Source organism: Zootoca vivipara, chromosome 9 (genome assembly GCF_963506605.1).
Source record: "Zootoca vivipara chromosome 9, rZooViv1.1, whole genome shotgun sequence".
Classification (NCBI taxonomy): domain Eukaryota; kingdom Metazoa; phylum Chordata; class Lepidosauria; order Squamata; family Lacertidae; genus Zootoca; species Zootoca vivipara.
This window is the reverse complement of record NC_083284.1, coordinates 45,321,990-45,338,809: the sequence shown is the minus strand read 5'-3', so window position 1 is coordinate 45,338,809 and position 16,820 is coordinate 45,321,990. Positions and strand designations below refer to the sequence as shown.

The 16,820-nt window shown below is 38.8% G+C and overlaps 2 protein-coding genes across 9 annotated transcripts in view; one reads left to right on the top strand and one right to left on the bottom strand.

Annotated features, from left to right (window-relative positions):
- The first annotated feature begins 1,845 nt into the window (after window positions 1-1,845).
- Window positions 1,846-10,485, top strand: LOC118083351 (histone PARylation factor 1). Of its 2 annotated transcripts, XM_035111630.2 has the most exons (8): window positions 1,850-2,009; window positions 2,642-2,804; window positions 3,590-3,779; window positions 4,832-4,930; window positions 7,264-7,414; window positions 8,615-8,702; window positions 9,891-10,063; window positions 10,243-10,485. In XM_035111630.2, exons 1-8 carry the CDS (start codon window positions 1,872-1,874, stop codon window positions 10,372-10,374), a joined length of 1,134 nt encoding a protein of 377 aa, XP_034967521.2. In that variant the 5' UTR covers window positions 1,850-1,871; the 3' UTR covers window positions 10,375-10,485. The 2 variants fall into 2 exon arrangements, with proteins under 2 accessions (XP_060134681.1, XP_034967521.2); XM_060278698.1 differs by lacking the exon at window positions 9,891-10,063 and having other exon boundaries at window positions 1,846-2,009.
- A 1,603-nt stretch (window positions 10,486-12,088) lies between these two features.
- Window positions 12,089-16,820, bottom strand: part of CLCN3 (chloride voltage-gated channel 3) — a 54,104-nt gene continuing 49,372 nt past the window's right edge. For all 7 annotated transcript variants that reach the window (XM_035111621.2, XM_035111626.2, XM_035111622.2 and 4 more), the window contains one exon: window positions 12,089-15,829. In XM_035111621.2, the coding sequence (XP_034967512.1) occupies window positions 15,671-15,829 (159 nt within the window). In that variant the 3' untranslated portion in view covers window positions 12,089-15,670. The remainder of the gene's footprint in view (window positions 15,830-16,820) is intronic.

Below are 16,820 nucleotides of genomic sequence, written 5' to 3'. Positions count from 1 at the left end.
AATGTAAATGTAAAAAATAAATGGCATTTGCGTGTTCTATAGATGCCCAGTGGCCAGATATTCATTAAAAAACAAAAGATGTGAGAATTACAACAGAGCACTTTTCAGGCCCTTAAACAATGAACCAATGACTATATAAATGCATGGAATTCCCACCCACCCACCCACCTCAGTTTAGATTTGCAGTGTAATCCCACACGTCAACTCAGAAATCCTATTGAGTTCACTGGGCTGACTTACAGGAAAGCAGATGCAGGATTACAAATAAAACTGAATAGACAGAAATGAGCTGGATTTAATGCTTACATCTAACAACACATCTTTAAGGTCATCACTATCTCAAACAATGGTGCAGTACTGTATCATCAATACGTACCGTAGTTCAGTCAGCATGTCGACATCAAGTATTTTCCCTACAATAATTACAATGCCTCCCTCTTGTGGCAAAGAGAAGTACTAGTACTATTTTAAATATAGATATTTATGAACACACTAGGCATTGCTGTCTAGGGCCTAAGGTGGGCAACAGCAATTATACATAATCTTATCTACAGGGGGTAAAATGTGGACACCACCCGCTCCAAAATTCAGGGGAGTTAAATTGTCAATATAGTCCATGGCTATACTCCTAACATATTTACTATGGAAATAGCCTCCACTGAACACAATACTCAGTTCTGCGTAAACCTGCAGTAGCTTATGCTGCACGTCGGAACCCTGACAGCGCAAAACTCTGCATGTCTATCCAGAAGCAAGTCCCCCTGAATTCAATGGGTCCTACTTAAGTGGGTATAGGATTCCAGCCTAGAGGCAGAATGTTTTGTCAAGGCGCATCTGACTGCTTTCATTACTCTTTTCTAAGCACGTTTGTACAGCTATGGTGGGCTTCTCCATCCGAATTACAACTTTTTTGGGGAAACAGCAATCAATCCCAACTGCATATTGTTACTGCAAGCCCGCCCAGCTGCCAACAGCACGTCCTCTGCTCCTGGTTCTTTGTAGTGATTAAGGGCTTATGTGTAGGACTCAGGGCCAGATTTAGGTTTGATGAGGCCCTAAGGTACCGTAATGAAGGTAATGGGGCCCTTTATATGTCCAGGTGTCCTTTGTCAACAAAAAATTGCCAGTTTTTTGTGTTGAATATACGGTATATGGTAATTTATGGACCTAATAGGTATCTAAAGCCATTTGCCACTGTTGCTGTATGTACTGTAGGTTTTATTTTGTTTCTTATATTTTGGAAAGGTATATCCAGCTTTTTTTACCTTTAACTTTGGGGGGGGGGGGGCAAGAGAGTGGGGCCCTAAGCTATAGCTTGTTTAGCTTATAGGTAAATCCGGCACTGGTAGGACTAAACGGTTAGCAGTTCAAGGGTTGTTGCTGTTGTTAAAATCTGTATGCCGCCCTTGACCGCGGATCTCAGGGCGGTTCACAACATATACCAGGGTGATTTGCTTTCCTAGCCTAGCTAACTCGTGCTCTGAGATCCTGCATTTCCTCTGAAGCAAGTCCCTTTCAGTTCAGGGCTGCTTACTCCCGAGTAAAAAGCAAACGCCGAACTGCAGCCCTCCGTTCCTCATTGCCGTATCCGAGAGTTGACGGGGCTCGCGCGTCTCTTGCAAAACAACAACAACACACAACCCAAGCTCGCCTTGCAGCTGCTTATGCTGCAATGGACGTGGGTGCATACCAAAAAAAGAAAAAAAGGTAGGAGCCGCGGGGGGACAGACCCAAACCCCTCCCAAATGCAGGTGGATTTACAGTCAGTCCCGCGCAGCAAAAATAAATAAATAAATAAATAAATAGCCGCGGTGCTTAAATTCTCCCCCGCCTCCCGCGCGCCCTTTGGCTGACCCAGAGGCCTTTGCGCGATGACGTCACGGGGCCGGGGCCTCGGGAAGCCTCGCGGCGGCGGCGGCAAACGGCAGGATGTTGCGGCGTCGGCGTCGGGCGGCGAAATGACTAGAGGCGGGAAGAGGAGACCCGGAGCGCCGGCTGTGCATGGGCAGGTCAGTCGACAGGCTCGATAGACGCGCACATAACGCCGGAAAACCGGGTGGCGGGGACCAGATGGCGCCTCATCCAACCTCCTTTGTGCCGCCCGGCTCCTCTTCCAGGCGAGGAGCGCGTCTCTCTCCCTGAGGCGCCGGGCGCCCCTCTCAACGCCTTCCGCTGGGCCTGGCAAGGATGGGGACCCCCGCCCAGGGATGCCTCCTCCCAGCTCAGTGGGCTAGAGCGTGGCGGCGCTGATCACACCCAAGGTTTCAGGTTCGGTCCCTGGATGCGGCAGCTGCTTATTCCTGCACTGCAGGGGGTTAGACTAGATGATCCTCCTGAAGGTCCCTTCCAACTCCACAATTCTATGACAGGTCAAAGCACCAAGCTCCGGATTCAAATCCCCTTCCTCTTAGGCCCCTTCCTTCCCAGTCCTCCAGCGGGCTCCTAATAATAATAATAATAATATGTATGCCCTACCCATTTGGTTGGGTTTCCCCAGCCACTCTGGGCAGTTCCCAACAAAATAATTACGGTAAAACACGATAAAACATCAAATATAAAAATCTTCCTAAAGCATGAGAGTGTGAGCTTGCTTCTTCCCAAGCCTTGGGATTAAAATTGATCTGCTGTCCACTGGTACTAGTGTGAAAAGGGGAAAGAGGTCAAGAAGAGGCGGTGCTCAGGCGAAGCAGACTTCCCCGGCCATGTACGCCAAGAGGTGGAAAGCTGCTACCGGCTCCAGATGCCCGAAGACTTCTATTGTTTCTGGAGGTTTTGTGAGGAGCTGGATCCTGACAAGCCATGTGGTGGGTTCCGAAAACCAGGTTTTTCCATGTTTGTTTGTTTTTTGAAAGTATCATCTTTGGTGATAAGACGTTTTGGCAACAAAGGCAAGGAGAGAAGTTCTCACATTTCCTCTTTGCTTGGATCTAAAGGTCAAATCCAGTGCCCCAACTGCAGTGAACTTTTTTTTTTTTTAAAAAAAACCATAGTCTACAGACTGTTTTTCCAGATATACACCTATGTAAAATGCCACACTTTCCCATGAATCTTCCAGTGTTGATGGTTTCTACTGTGCAGTTCATGGACATTGTTATTTTCCCCACTTTAGTGTTCTGCTCCTAAAAGCATAAGATGGAACTGCTCATTTTAGTGGGACATATTTCTCTTATGTGTTTAGGATTGGACTGTGGTGAGAAGATATTATAGAAACCAACAGTTGTACATATAGGCCAAGCATTAAAAGTTTTTGTCTCCGCCTAGAGTTTGAGCTAGAAAGTCTTTATTCCTCTCCCTTCCCCTTCATTTTTAATATTTTTTTATTTTGGAAGCATTATTTAGGATTAGAAATGTGTACTGTGCATGCAGCTCTTCTGTAGGTAGATGGAACATCAATTTATTGGCCAGAGAAGGGAGAAATGCACCTAAATTAGAGTTGCATTAATATGGGGCAAAGAAGAGCTTCTTTAAATAAAGTCATTTTATGAAAGTTAAATAGGGCTTTTCTGGCTTAGATCTTTCTCCAGAATAAAACAACATATTTTATGCCTTTGTGCTATTTTTTGAATGAATTTGTAAATACATTTCACAGATGCACTTAAATCAAGCATTGGACTTCAGCTAGTTGGGCCATATGACATTCTTGCTGGAAAACATAAAAAGACAAATAGATCAGCTGATGTGAACTTCAATCTTCACTGGAGGTTTTTTTATGATCCTCCTGAATTCCAGACTGTCCTTATTGGAGACAGCAAAATGCAGTATCATATGGGATATTTTAGGTAAGTAATGTATCTTACCTTGGAAAAAGATTTTACTTATTCTAGCACTTCTATTCCAGTCATTGCCTTAAAACATACATTAGGGCGATTAGGCACTGCTGATTATTACTTTCAAGTAGCCCTACCCAGAATAGGATATGAGGCCAAGGACTAATTCCAGCACAACGTTTGGCCATTTTAATGATAATCTTTCACCCGTATGTGTCTACAGGTGGAAAAGTGATATCAGAATGTGTTGTCCATATAATTGGGCAGGGGAGGCAGTTTCCAATAAATATTGCATCTAGCAATCTTGTTTACATAGGCTGTTTCCATATACATTTTCCATGCGAAGTTTCACTGAATGTTCATGCCAAATTTTGCAATCAGCCTGTAGTCTCATGTTGGCATACAAAGGCATTCCATAGGACTAGGAAGGGAGGTTTTTTAATGTTTGATGTTTCGTTGTGTTTTTAATATTCTGTTGGGAGCCGCCCAGAGTGGCTGGGGAGGCCCAGACAGATGGGCGGGGTATGTATGTATGTATGAATAATCTGAGAACTATTTATATGGAACTTTGGGAACTTATTCATACTAAAGAAATAAATTTATACCGTATATCCAGCAGGTGGCTCCATACATTAATTTAGGCAAATGAAAACCACCTGAGAAATCTTGTTTACTTGCCAATTAATTTTTATGGAAGCATAGGCAGGAAGGCCATTTTCGAACTGAAAGTTTGAATTCTTGATTTTACTGTTTAAATTGGATAAGTGTGTTTAATCCAGTAAGTGTGTTTAGTACACTTTTAATGCCTTTTCTAATATGTTTCTGTCTTGACTGGGTTACAGCAGTCTAAAATCTTAAGTATAAGTTATGAAGAAATTAAATTTCCTACTCAGAGTGAAAATTTGCGAGGCTATTCCACAATCCTCAGAGAAACATAAGAACTCATGCTATCACTTTTTTAAATACTATTTTTGGTTGGGAACAATCTGGATTCTCTTTGTTAACACCACAGAGAATACTGATGTAATATGTTTAACTTCAGGACTTTGTATGTGAATTTTTAGGGATATGCCGGATGAACTGCCTGTGTGGGTTGGTGAAAATGAAGCCAAGAAGGGCTGCACAATTTCTCAAGTTGGTGACAATGTATTTGCTGCTGTAAAGTAAGATTTAATACTTTCAACTCCTGGAATAAAAGCAAACATGAAGCTGGACCAAATTAGATGAGACAGGAGACCAATTTCTATGTTTATGCTGGTTGTTTTTAAAAGCTGAAATGTAGTTGCAGGGCAAGTGCAAATTTGATTAGAGCACTGTGTGTATATGTTCAGATATATGTTCACCGTCTCATTGTATAAGGGTCTGGTGACTTCTGTTTCAGTGTATCTGAAGAAGTGTGCATGCACACGAAAGCTCATACCAATGACAAACTTAGTTGGTCTCTAAGGTGCTACTGGAAGGATTTTTTTAAATTTTATTTAGACTACGGCAGACCAACACGGCTACCTACCCGTAACTAGAACTCTGTTCAGATATTTACCCACAAGCCATTTCCCAATAAAAAGGCACCACAGCTATGTCTCTTTATGGAACGGAAAAGGTACCTACAGGTGAAACTGAGAAAATTAGAATATCGTCGAAAAGTGCATTTATTTCAGTAATGCAACTTATTATTTTTTATTTTTTAACAAATGCTTTCTTTTGGAAATTCCACAGTAATAAAACAAATAGTTTCAATCATACAAAAATAAACATCGCTATTACATTTCATTAATTACATTCCATTTATAATTGACCCGCCTAACGAGAAATAATTACAGTTACAACAAATAAAGGCTTGACATATCTTGCTTTGCATGTCATGCATCTATCTCATATATTGGTTTCACCTTTTAAGTTGCGTTACTGAAATAAATGCACTTTTCGACGATATTCTAATTTTCCGAGTTTCACCTGTATTTACTTTGATCCGTCTAAAGTGCCTCTTGCCCTCCTGAACAAATTCTCCTGCATTTGCCACAAGACTAGTGTGGGGTGCAATATATCGTAGCTGCTGTATCATAAGCTTTGGTATGCCTACTTGTCCGCCAGAAGCTTCATTTCAGTTTTGGTAAAAAATGGTGGGAGACCAATCACATGGCTTACCTAGTTTGGTTCATAGAATTTCTAATTTGGGCACTCCAGTGACATTTAGTGTGCAATCCTACACATTCTTACCTAGGGAATGAGTCACAATGATACAGTGAGGCTTACTTATGACTAGATACAGTATCTTGTATCTGTTAGTTACTTGCCAGTTGCTCTTGTATAGCTATGTTCAGCTTTTGTGAACATTACACTTCTTTAAAAAGCAATAGGGTAATCACTTTCCTATCAAAGTTTTCTATATACCCTGTATTATTGTTCATATTATGATTCTTAGCAGTCTAGGACGGGGGGTGGGGGGAAATAGCATAGCTGTCATTTATAGCCAAGTTTCTGCTCAACAGCAATATTTGAGGCTGCCTTTGAGTTATCATCTTCAAGTCATTACTCTTTGTAAAAACTGCATTTTCCAGTTAGCTCAGAAATAGTTTCAGCCATCAGTTCAGTAGTTTTATTTAAAATTAATGCATAATAAAGGGGTTGATTAATGTACTGTGACCTGTTCAGTTTGCACATATTGAATGTGTTTTTCTTCTTGACTAAAATAAAACTGAAGCAAAAATTGTAAACTTAGTTTAAAAAGCCAGTAGCTAAACAATACTGAAATCAAGATTCCCCATGCAGCTGTTGTTTTTGTCTGTTTCTCCTGATTGAGACAACTTGCTTGTTGAAACTTTTACCTTGTGTGACAGTACAAAACACCACCTAGTCTATTGAATAATCCATATTCTGGCACATCAACTGAAAGGGCTGATTGTGGGACTATTTTGATGTGATCTTTGAATATTGATGCTTCTTTTAAAAGTGATCATGTGAGCATTTCCACATGAAGTAATTCCATGGTGGCTAGTAATCCATAAATACAGCTGTTTTAATCAGTGAGCAAGACTTAATAAAATCCTTTGGGAAGAGGTTATAGTCCCCACTTAATTGCTGCTTCCCCATGGAGGCACTTGTGATCATTTCAAAAGCCTGTCTCTCAGCACCAAGCCTGACTCCAAAGTAGTCCTTTGGAATATTTACAGCTAAAGTTAGTTAAAAGTCATAGTTAAACCATTCATTCATTCATTCATTCATTCATTCATTATTATGTTTTGCTTTGCTGATTAAATCCATGCTAGATTCTTTGGGAGACTTGAGAAAACTTTACATGCTTTTATCATTCTAGAGCAGGGCTGGGGAACCTGAGGCCCTCCAGAAGTTGTTGGACTCCAACTCCCTTCATCCCTCATTATCAACCTAAGCTAATGGAGTCCCAACAGCATCTATTCTAGAGTATCCCAGGTTCCCCATTCCTGTTACAAAGAAAAGTGGATGATACATGTAACACGAATTTTTCTTTTTGTTTGAGATTACTTTTGTCCAAAAGGCTTAAGGAATTGACGGACAAAAAGAAAATCAGCATTCTGAAAGATATAGATGAAAAACTAACCAAAACAGCAAAAGAACTTGGTTACTTGCTTGAGCAAAAAACAATGAAGATGAAACAGAGAGACAAGAAAGTATGGCTTGATTTCTTTCTAGATTAATAAAGAACTCTAATGTATAGGCCCGCTCCTTTTTTTTTTCCTGCTCAAAGCCAGCTTGTGTTAATTTTCTATAAGTTTACAAGGTAATCACCTTTTTACTATGAGAAAATGTCGAGTTGCTTTACGTATGCTTAAAGTTTGATCGTTGTTGAAAGGTATAAAATACGAAGCATTGCTTGGCTGTAGGTATTTTTAAAGTTTTAGGAGCCATAATAAATTATGTTCAGAGCACAGAAACATATTCTTGATGGCATCTGATAGCAATGCCTTTTATATAAATTATAGCATCAACACTCTCTTCATGGCAAAACATGATACCACTAATGTATACTTTAAAGATCCAAAGAACTTAAATAACAGAACAAGCAGAAACAATATGGAGGACATAGAAGGAAGTGTCTCAAGCTCAACCCAGAAACCAAACATCAGGAATGACATAGATTAAAACTTAATTCTAAAACTTGGATTTAGAATAATATCAGACATGTTTGTTCAAATATGTTAACTATAACTAAACTATGTTCACCAGCTATAGGCTATGGATGGAAAAGTGTTACCTTAAGCAACCAGGATACCAGTTACTTGTGCAACAGTCTATGTTTTGGAATGACAGGTGCAAATTCTGTTCATATTGAACTATGAATTTTCAGAACATTTCTATCTTTAAAAATCTTAAATTTAATTTGGGAAAGACAGAAGCAAGTTATAAATTCCCCTTCCCCCCAGTTGATCAGGAAACAGCTGAACAGCCTAAAAAAGGGGATTCTTTGAGAAACAGCCAATTCAAAACATTGTAGGTGCCTTGTGGTGGTAACCTCCAATGGAACTGGCTTCTCTGTCTTTTCCCAATGGAATCACCACTTCAAGAGGAAGGAGATGGAGCACTGTTTTCAATGGATTGTCTTAGTGCTCCAGAAGATTACATGGATGAGCAGCAAGGAACACTGAGCAATGCTCTATAATCATTGCTGTCGCACAAAAAGGTAGGGAGCTGTCTACTTGGTACAAAAGGTTTTAAAGGCTGGTTAATAATTCAGTTAAATGTAAATACTTCTAGAAAAATAACAAGTCTTTTGAATAGATGCAGAATTAATATTTTAATTCAGATGTGGTTCCGTGCAGTTTGACAGGCCTAGGCTTAATTGTATTTGTCTCTTTCTCTTTTCAATACAGGTAGTAACCAAGACATTTCATGGAGCTGGTCTGGTTGTCCCCATAGATAAGAATGATGTTGGGTACAGAGAGCTTCCTGAAACAAATGGTAAATTAATTCTAGTGTTTCTGTTCTTAGAAAAAGAAATTTGAATTTTGCTATTAGTAGTAGAGTGCATTTAGATACTTCACTGAAGTCTTGAAAGAAAAGAATAATTTTTTTTATAACTTATACTACAGATAGGCTTCATCTTACATGAGGACTGCGTTCCTGGTTATCGTATGTATAAGCAAAATTGCCTCAAGCCAGAACAGTCTCGCACAACCTTACCCTTCCCCCTGACCCCGCAAGATATAGTGCTTTTTAAGCACCCTGCCTTGCTTACTGGACTCTGGGACAGTTGCATGAGGGCTCCTGCAAGATCTCAAAACTGCCCTTCCAGTGTTTTCCAGCTGTCCTCCTACTCCATTTAATTTATTGTTTGGTGATCCATATAAATCTGCGATCACGCAAGTGAAATCAGCTTAAGATGCGATCTGTCTGTATCCGTTGTTGAACTAGATGGTTAGATATCTGGTAAAAACAAGAGAGTACTGTGGCACACATTTAAGACAAATGATTTTATTGTGACTTGATTTTCATGCCATATAAAATAGGTCAATATGTCACAGGACTCTTGTTCTAAAGCAAAAAATATGTTTGCCCTTTTGGGATTCATTCTCTCTTGGAAAAGGAGTAAGTCATGTTTCAGTTTTCTTGAGGACAGCTCATTAAATACATAAACATCTTATGTGTAACTATCTGATGTGTTCTTCCTTAACTTGAAAATAGTCTGCTGTTTTCTGTAATGCAGTTTTAAAAAGGAAAAACAACTTTGTGTTATGTTATGAAAAATATTTATATGTTAGGTTGAATCCAGACTTTTGCTCCTAGTAGCAGGAGTATTCCCTGACTGTTAATTCCACCCATGAGATGCTCCCACTGGAAGTAGGGAAAGGTCAATTTTGCTGGTTCTCCTCTCCTTGGGTGACTTTATAGAACAATGTGAGAGGTCATGGCAAGGGCTGCAGGGAGGAGGGGGAACTGGCAAAAATTTAACCCAGTGGGAGCATCAGAGTCGAATTCCATAGCTGTAGTGATCACTAATGAGCAACCTGTCTGTCATTACTGATACTCTTATTGAGAAATCTCTGTTAAGTGCTGAGGAATCCTAGGCAACATACAGTAACACAGACAAAATTGAATGATAAAGGAAACTTGTTCCAATTTAGTTCTCATGTGAACTTTCCTCTGCAGCTAGTCTCAAAAGAATCTGTAAAGCCGTTGTAGATGCTCCCAATGATGACCAGAGACTGAAAGCCTTTGCCCCTATTCAGGAAATGCTAACTTTTGTTCAGTTTGCTAATGATGAATGTGACTATGGAATGGGATATGAACTGGGAATAGACCTCTTCTGCTATGGGTCACATGTAAGTAAAATAATTTTCTCTGCAGAAACTCATTCATTTTGTGAATGAACAGAAAGAACAAATGAGCTCAACCAAGCAGCTCTCGAAATTATAAAGGAAACTGAGGAAATGTTTGACATGAAAAACAGTATGTGTAATACAATTTCAGTGAGATAATGCATTCTTTTAATCTTTTCTAGTATTTTCACAAGATTGTTGGCCAATTGCTGCCTCTTGCTTACAACTTGCTGAAGAGGAATCTGTTTGCAGAAATCATTGAAGCTCATTTAGCTGATAGGAAAGAAGATAATGTAGACCAGCTTGCAGCATGAAATAGTGTCATTAAGTGAAGTATTGAGTTGCCTTGTTTCAGGGTATTTTCTTGTTTTTTGGTACTAAACTGGTGTAGTTTCTATGTGAGATAAATAAACTTGTTTTGCTAACGAGTAGCAGCTTATTGACCGAGGTGGGGGTCCAAATTATATTTACACTTTCAATTTGCATTCTGTGTTGCCATACACTGTAATATTACAGTGGTACCTCTACTTACGAATTTAATGTGTTCCGAACACACATTTGTAAGTCGAAAAAATGTGTAAGTCGAATCCCATAGGAATGCATTGGGAGAAAAAATTGTAAGTCGAAGCAACCCTATCTAAAAATTCGTAAGTAGAAAAAATCCTATCTAAACCGCAACCAAGATGGCGGACGGAGCTCCATTTGTAAGTAGAAAAATTCGTAAGTAGAGTTATTTGTAAGTAGAGGTACCACTGTATAATATAATGGGTTGCAAACCATGAGGTGGCCTTTTAATGGCAGAAAAGCTGTTTTAAAAAATACAGTGGACTATGAGGAAAGTTCTGGGGTGGTGGGAGGTGAAAAACCTACCTTCCGTGTTACCTGAGCAGTAGAGTTTCTACCCAAGTGAAAGTAGGCATAGACCTGCCTTCTGAATAACTTGGTCAGAAGCTATATATGCAATACTAGGCTACTACAGAGGTGACAGCAAATATGCCGTAAAGGCTAGGGATCAATCAAGCCAGTCTTTCGGGAGGAAGAAAACTTAATCAAACCAGGAGTTAGAAATATGTTAAACTTGCTTGCTACAGACAAGAGAACAAAACCAATTTTATAAACAAATGTTTGTTCCAAAACAGCAAACATAATCCCTGCATTTTCACATTTGATGAAGTCTTTACTTAATATGGTTATCCTACTTTTTTAGACAATTACTATCTCGAAGCAGCTCATGTCAATTAAAAAAGAAACTCACTGCCATCAGACTTTGAAACACACACACACACACAGGAAGCAAAAAAAAGGTAGAAAGAAAAATTGTTCTTTAATGCCAGAACAAAGTTGGCGGTTCTTTTTCCTTTGGTACCTTTATTTATGTTTTACACTCTGCTCTGTTATCCCAAGTGGTTCAGAAAAAGATAAATTTAAAATCAAGTCTCTGTTGAGGCCCAAATGAAGGAGGTGAGAAGCTTACACCTACAAAATTTGGGGAAGCAGGTGGAGGGACGGATCCAGCCAACAAAACCTCTTCAACAACAAATGGCAAATGCTACTAAAAGCCATTTTTGGCAGAGTAGCAAGTAAAGAATTTTTTAGCATACCTTTCCAACAAACAAAAGTTACTGATGGCAGATTGTGTTAACATGGGAATAATCTACTGAATTTCTGTGACATTGTGCTGACTTTGCTTTTGGTCACATTCAGGGTTTTGCCTCATGGTTTTTGTTTTCACCTAAAGCTTGTTTATGTGGAAGAAAATGGACAGGAATCTAATATAAAAGGGTAGTTTGCAATTGATTATTATAGAGCTAGATCAATCTGCAGTATTGTTCTTCCACTTCCAAAAAGGTGTTTGTGCCCTTTCTGCTCATTCACGAAGCAAATGCAAGAATGAATGGAAAAGGCTGTGTTTTAAACATTCTTCCATTCTGGTAGGTTTGACAGAACCTCCCAAATCTTCACATAAAATAAATGCATATGTACTTTGTATAGCCAATGATTAAGTAATGGAAAAAATCAAAACCAAAATGGTCATACAGAAAAATTTAATACATTTTTATAATGAAATCATCACAGTAATAGGTTTTTTATTTTACTGTAATGATATGCAACTATACCACACTAGTATAAATAAAAACATCAGGATTAATGTTTAATACAGGTCTAGGAATTATCACAGATTAACAAACTATGCATTCATGAACCAACTGAACTGCTATAAACAAAACAAAGATGATGATACCCTCAAACACATCCTGTTCAACTTGAATAAGGCCCTGCAAATTTTTACATTAGTATATACCCTCTGCTTTTTTGCGCAATGCACAGGCACACTTAGTTCAGTTCCAGAGTCTCTTAATGACAAACTCATGTCATGTGCTAGTGAGGAAAACTGAGCAGGTAAGAACAGCAAACAGTGCATTAGATCGGCACAGAATAGATGTGAAGTATTCAAGGTGAAGGTCTAACATTTAAGTGAGTGATCTGGGGCATGAATTAGTATATTTTCACTTCATGCTGCAACAAGTAGTCTGAGGGCACTGAATTTATACCAAAAAAAAACCTGCCGTGTTAAAGCAAGTAGCTATATGAAAGTTTCATACTGAACAGGACAGGAGGATTTCAAATTAAAGCATGTTACTTAGAGAAAGTAAGTTTATTTTAGATATACATGATAAGAACCAGGGCAGAAGAGTTTTTTCAATTGCTTTTACTTCTAAAGAGTTAGAAGCATCATAAGTAGTCTCCTGAATTATGTCTATACATTAGCCAAATTCTGTTCAGTTAACACTGATTTACACAATAAAAGGCTCCAAAGGAACAAGTGTTCCAGTTTAATACCCAGGCAAGTAAACAAAGAAGGTCTCATTACTACCAATTTTAAAAATAGCATGGAGCCAAAGTTTCTCTTTCTCTGACGGGGCTCCCATCAAAGGCTGGGAATCTTTGGATTCGGCCCAATGTACTGTGCCAAAAAGTATAGCTTTGGCAAAGGTCCAGTTTCTAAATCACATTGACCAATTAGGCACTGCAAAGAAATAATAATCTATCGATTTTAAAAGCTATGCCTAAACAATTAATAGTATTTGGACCACTTAGCAAAGCACTTGTTTACAGTTCTTAGTTGCATTCCTACCGACTTCACCAAATTTACTCTGGTATTCCTTTGGAACATGTTTTCCTCAGACAGATACTCTGGTAGCGAATGATTTGAAAATAAAAAAGCTTACTGAGGCAACAGGCCTGAGATACACAAACACACCTGGTGTTACACAAACACATATGCAATATGTAGGGCACCTGGTTCTTTTTTATTAAGAGATGCTTCCTTGGCTACCTTCACACCTTGTGAAATTTAAGTGTTTCCAAATGGGCTTATCAAGTGAGGTAGGGGATTACTGGGCAGAGTCAGGCGCTAAACAGTTTACCACACAGCCCTCAATCATTTTGACAGTTTCATGCTCACCCATAATGCTTGAAAAGCCAATGTACTAAATGCCCTCGTTATCAGGAGACGTGAAGCTCTGGAATTCACCTGCCAGTCACATCTCTAAACTTTCCCATTTATGTTTCAGTTTTTTTATGGTCAAAACCCTCAAAGTAACACCTCCAAGTCTTTGGGCCTGGTTCACACATGATAAACCAAAGTTTGGCTTAACTAGACACTGTGAGCTCCAGAGCAGCTCCTTGCTCCTCCCCAGTCCTTTTTGCTGCTGCAAGCTAAGCCAAACTTTGTCTAAGTATCTCGTGCAACTGGGCCTCATGGTTAAGCTCTCTTCTCACTGACCATGAGCTACTCCCAAGGCCAACACACTAAGCCAAACGTTGACTTGGCTCACTGAAGCAGCAAAAAGGACCAGGGAGAAAGATACTGTTGTGCCAACCAGGCTACTGTGGTAGTGATGTTTTGTGTAGAATACAGTGTAGACATTCCAAATACAAAGGATTGTATACTGGTGTCCCACTGCTGAAAGAAGGCTCTTTGATCCAGCAGGTGCTTCCATCAGTAGAACAGAGATTGGGGCAAACTTCAGTGATTTCCCTTTCCTCCTACAATGGACAGAAGACCATTAGACTAATGTGGAAAGTGGTGCACTGAGGCAAGGCTCTGCTGCATCCAAGAGCTTTTTCTCAATTGAGAGACACCAAGTGGATACAACCCATAAATTTCTAATTGAGACAAAAAATGTTCCAGTAAATTATATCTGTTGTGGATAGGATTTAAACCCGACATAGTTGCAGTAGGAATCAATTGTTACTTGAAAAACTGAGTTATCACTTCAGCAGTTATGTTCCAAAGCTACTGAAAATCAAAATCAAAACGATAACAGGTTTATAATTAAAATAAGTGTTTTTAAATCCTGCAATATTTACAAATAATGGGTCCATTATTTCTGCTTTGTTTAAAAACAAACAGTAATTTAAGATTATAGCCATCAATCAAGTGGCAGGCTGCATTATAAAGAAATATTAAACACTTCCCCCATTGATAAGCTTTTGCCTAACCCATCTTTGCTCATGGAGGTTTCTGAATTACTGTATAAAAAATACATTATAAAGGTTAAATTAACTGTGTCACTGTTAACTAATTTTATTTAGTATATTTTAATTCATAAAAATATAAATAAAATAATGCTCAAATATCAGTGTATATCTAGTGCAAAATATGATTACATTTTTGTAGGAACAGGGAACAAAAAGTGATGGGTCGTAATTCTGAGGCGGGGAGGAAATCTCCAGTGTTTGAGCATGCAGTTGTTACCAGACACGTTTATATAGAATTGTTCTTAATAGAGTAGCAGTATTTTCCTTACACCGCACAACATTGGTATATACCTTAGTGTTTTTAATAATACAAAAAAATTGCATAAGCCCAGGTCATGTTATCATCTTGCAACAACATTCTTTTTGAGACAGGTTTTGGCTGTTTAAGCTGCAGCTCAAAAGCTACAGGATTTCAAACATGCTTCATACAAGTTATTTTACCTGCTCAATCTGCTTCTGTTGCAGTAGATCAGAACTGCCATAATAATTTCATGATATACAATCTCTTAAGTTTAAATGGCACAAGAAATACTTCCTTCTTGTGAACAAACTCAGCAGGTCACAGTACATCTCAATATGAGAAACTACCATTTCAGAAGGGCACATCAATTGTAAAGAGGCTCTGTTAGGGCTCAGGAGAGAGAAATAAAAGCTCTTTTGGAATGTAAAGAGGCGATATAAATAACTATGCACTTAATGAGTTAACACAACAATTGTCTGTGGTAAAAAGGGCAAAATCTTCCAGTATTCAAAAGATGGCTCAATTCAAAATGATCCCTCCAGAAACAGGGACTAGTAATCAGTTTCTTCAATGCTAAAGCAGCAGGGTACAGAATGGAGCCTTCCATCTTCTGACACAACTTTGTTACTGCACTATCATGGCAGATCTAGCAACTTAGAACGCATCCAGTGCAAGATTGCAGAACTTTGCTCCTACCCTCTTTGTTACTGTGAGGACCATCCTTTTTCCAACTCTGCGCTTTATCCTAAATCAACTCCTGAATTCCAGCGGCATGCTTCCCCAAAAATCAGCTTTCTTCTTGCATTGCAAAACAATGCCTCATGCTAAAGTGTTGTGCTATTCAACAAATGAACCTCCTCTTCACTTTCCTCTCTCTCCTCTGTTACTGAATTCAGTTGAACATTATTGATGCGGGGTCTTGGTTTGCCGTCTGGGCCATATGACGGAGGATATCTTTTTTTGTTATGATGCCAAGGAGGCGCCTGGAAAGAGACACATAGAAGATGGCTAATTAAATACACGAGCCAGAAGAAATAGCCAAGCTAATTTTATAGCCAAATCCTTTTTGTTGACAGGAACAGAGTGCAGTAAAGCCTGATTTTCTTATTCCAAGAAACACATTTTGTTGCCATCAAGCAACCATCATTTTGTTTAAAACAACAGCAGTATTAAGATACTAAAGAGGGTGGTCACTAAACTGTAACCCGTTTTCAACTTCCAAGTAAAGAAAAGCCAAGCCTGTGCCCACTAATAGTTATTTTTTTGTTGCTGATTATTATATGCCAACAAAAAAGTAACAAAGGAGGGCAAAGAAAAAACAAAACGTGTGAATAAGTGATACTGATCCCATTACCAAAAGAAATTATGGCTGAATATAGCTGGACTCAAAATTGCTTGACAGTTCAATTTTGAGGCTCTGTCCAGCATAACCTATTGGGTTGGGTGTCTTCATAAGAGCACTTGCACATACGTTTGAAGAAGTGATGATCACAGATTAATTTATTTCAGGTTCAAATTGAAGAAAAAACCCAAAAACATTTAGATCCCCTTTTTTCTTATTAGAAACAGTGCTCTTATGATCCAGGTTTTACTACTAATATACCAAGGAGTGAAGCTGTCCTAAAAAGGTTTATCACCGGAGAAGCAGGGGAAAAAAAGAATGAGCTTCTGACCTTGTCATTCTGGTTAGTAGTTTTTTGCTGTAACTTTTTTTAATAGGATGCATGAAACACTTGTGAAGTATTAGAATAAAATGCAAGTTCAATTCGCATGTAAGCAGCCAAACTTGGAATACAGGTTTTAATAGCAACTACTGCAGAGCAGCAACTAGAATCTAAATAGCACACAATACAGCAAGAAGGACAAATGACAAATTCTATCACTGTTGATGTTAATCAGGAAATAAAGTGCCTTCTAGTAGTCGCTCCACAAAGTGACTGCAAATGGGCAGGAAATAGTTCTAGTGCTGGAATA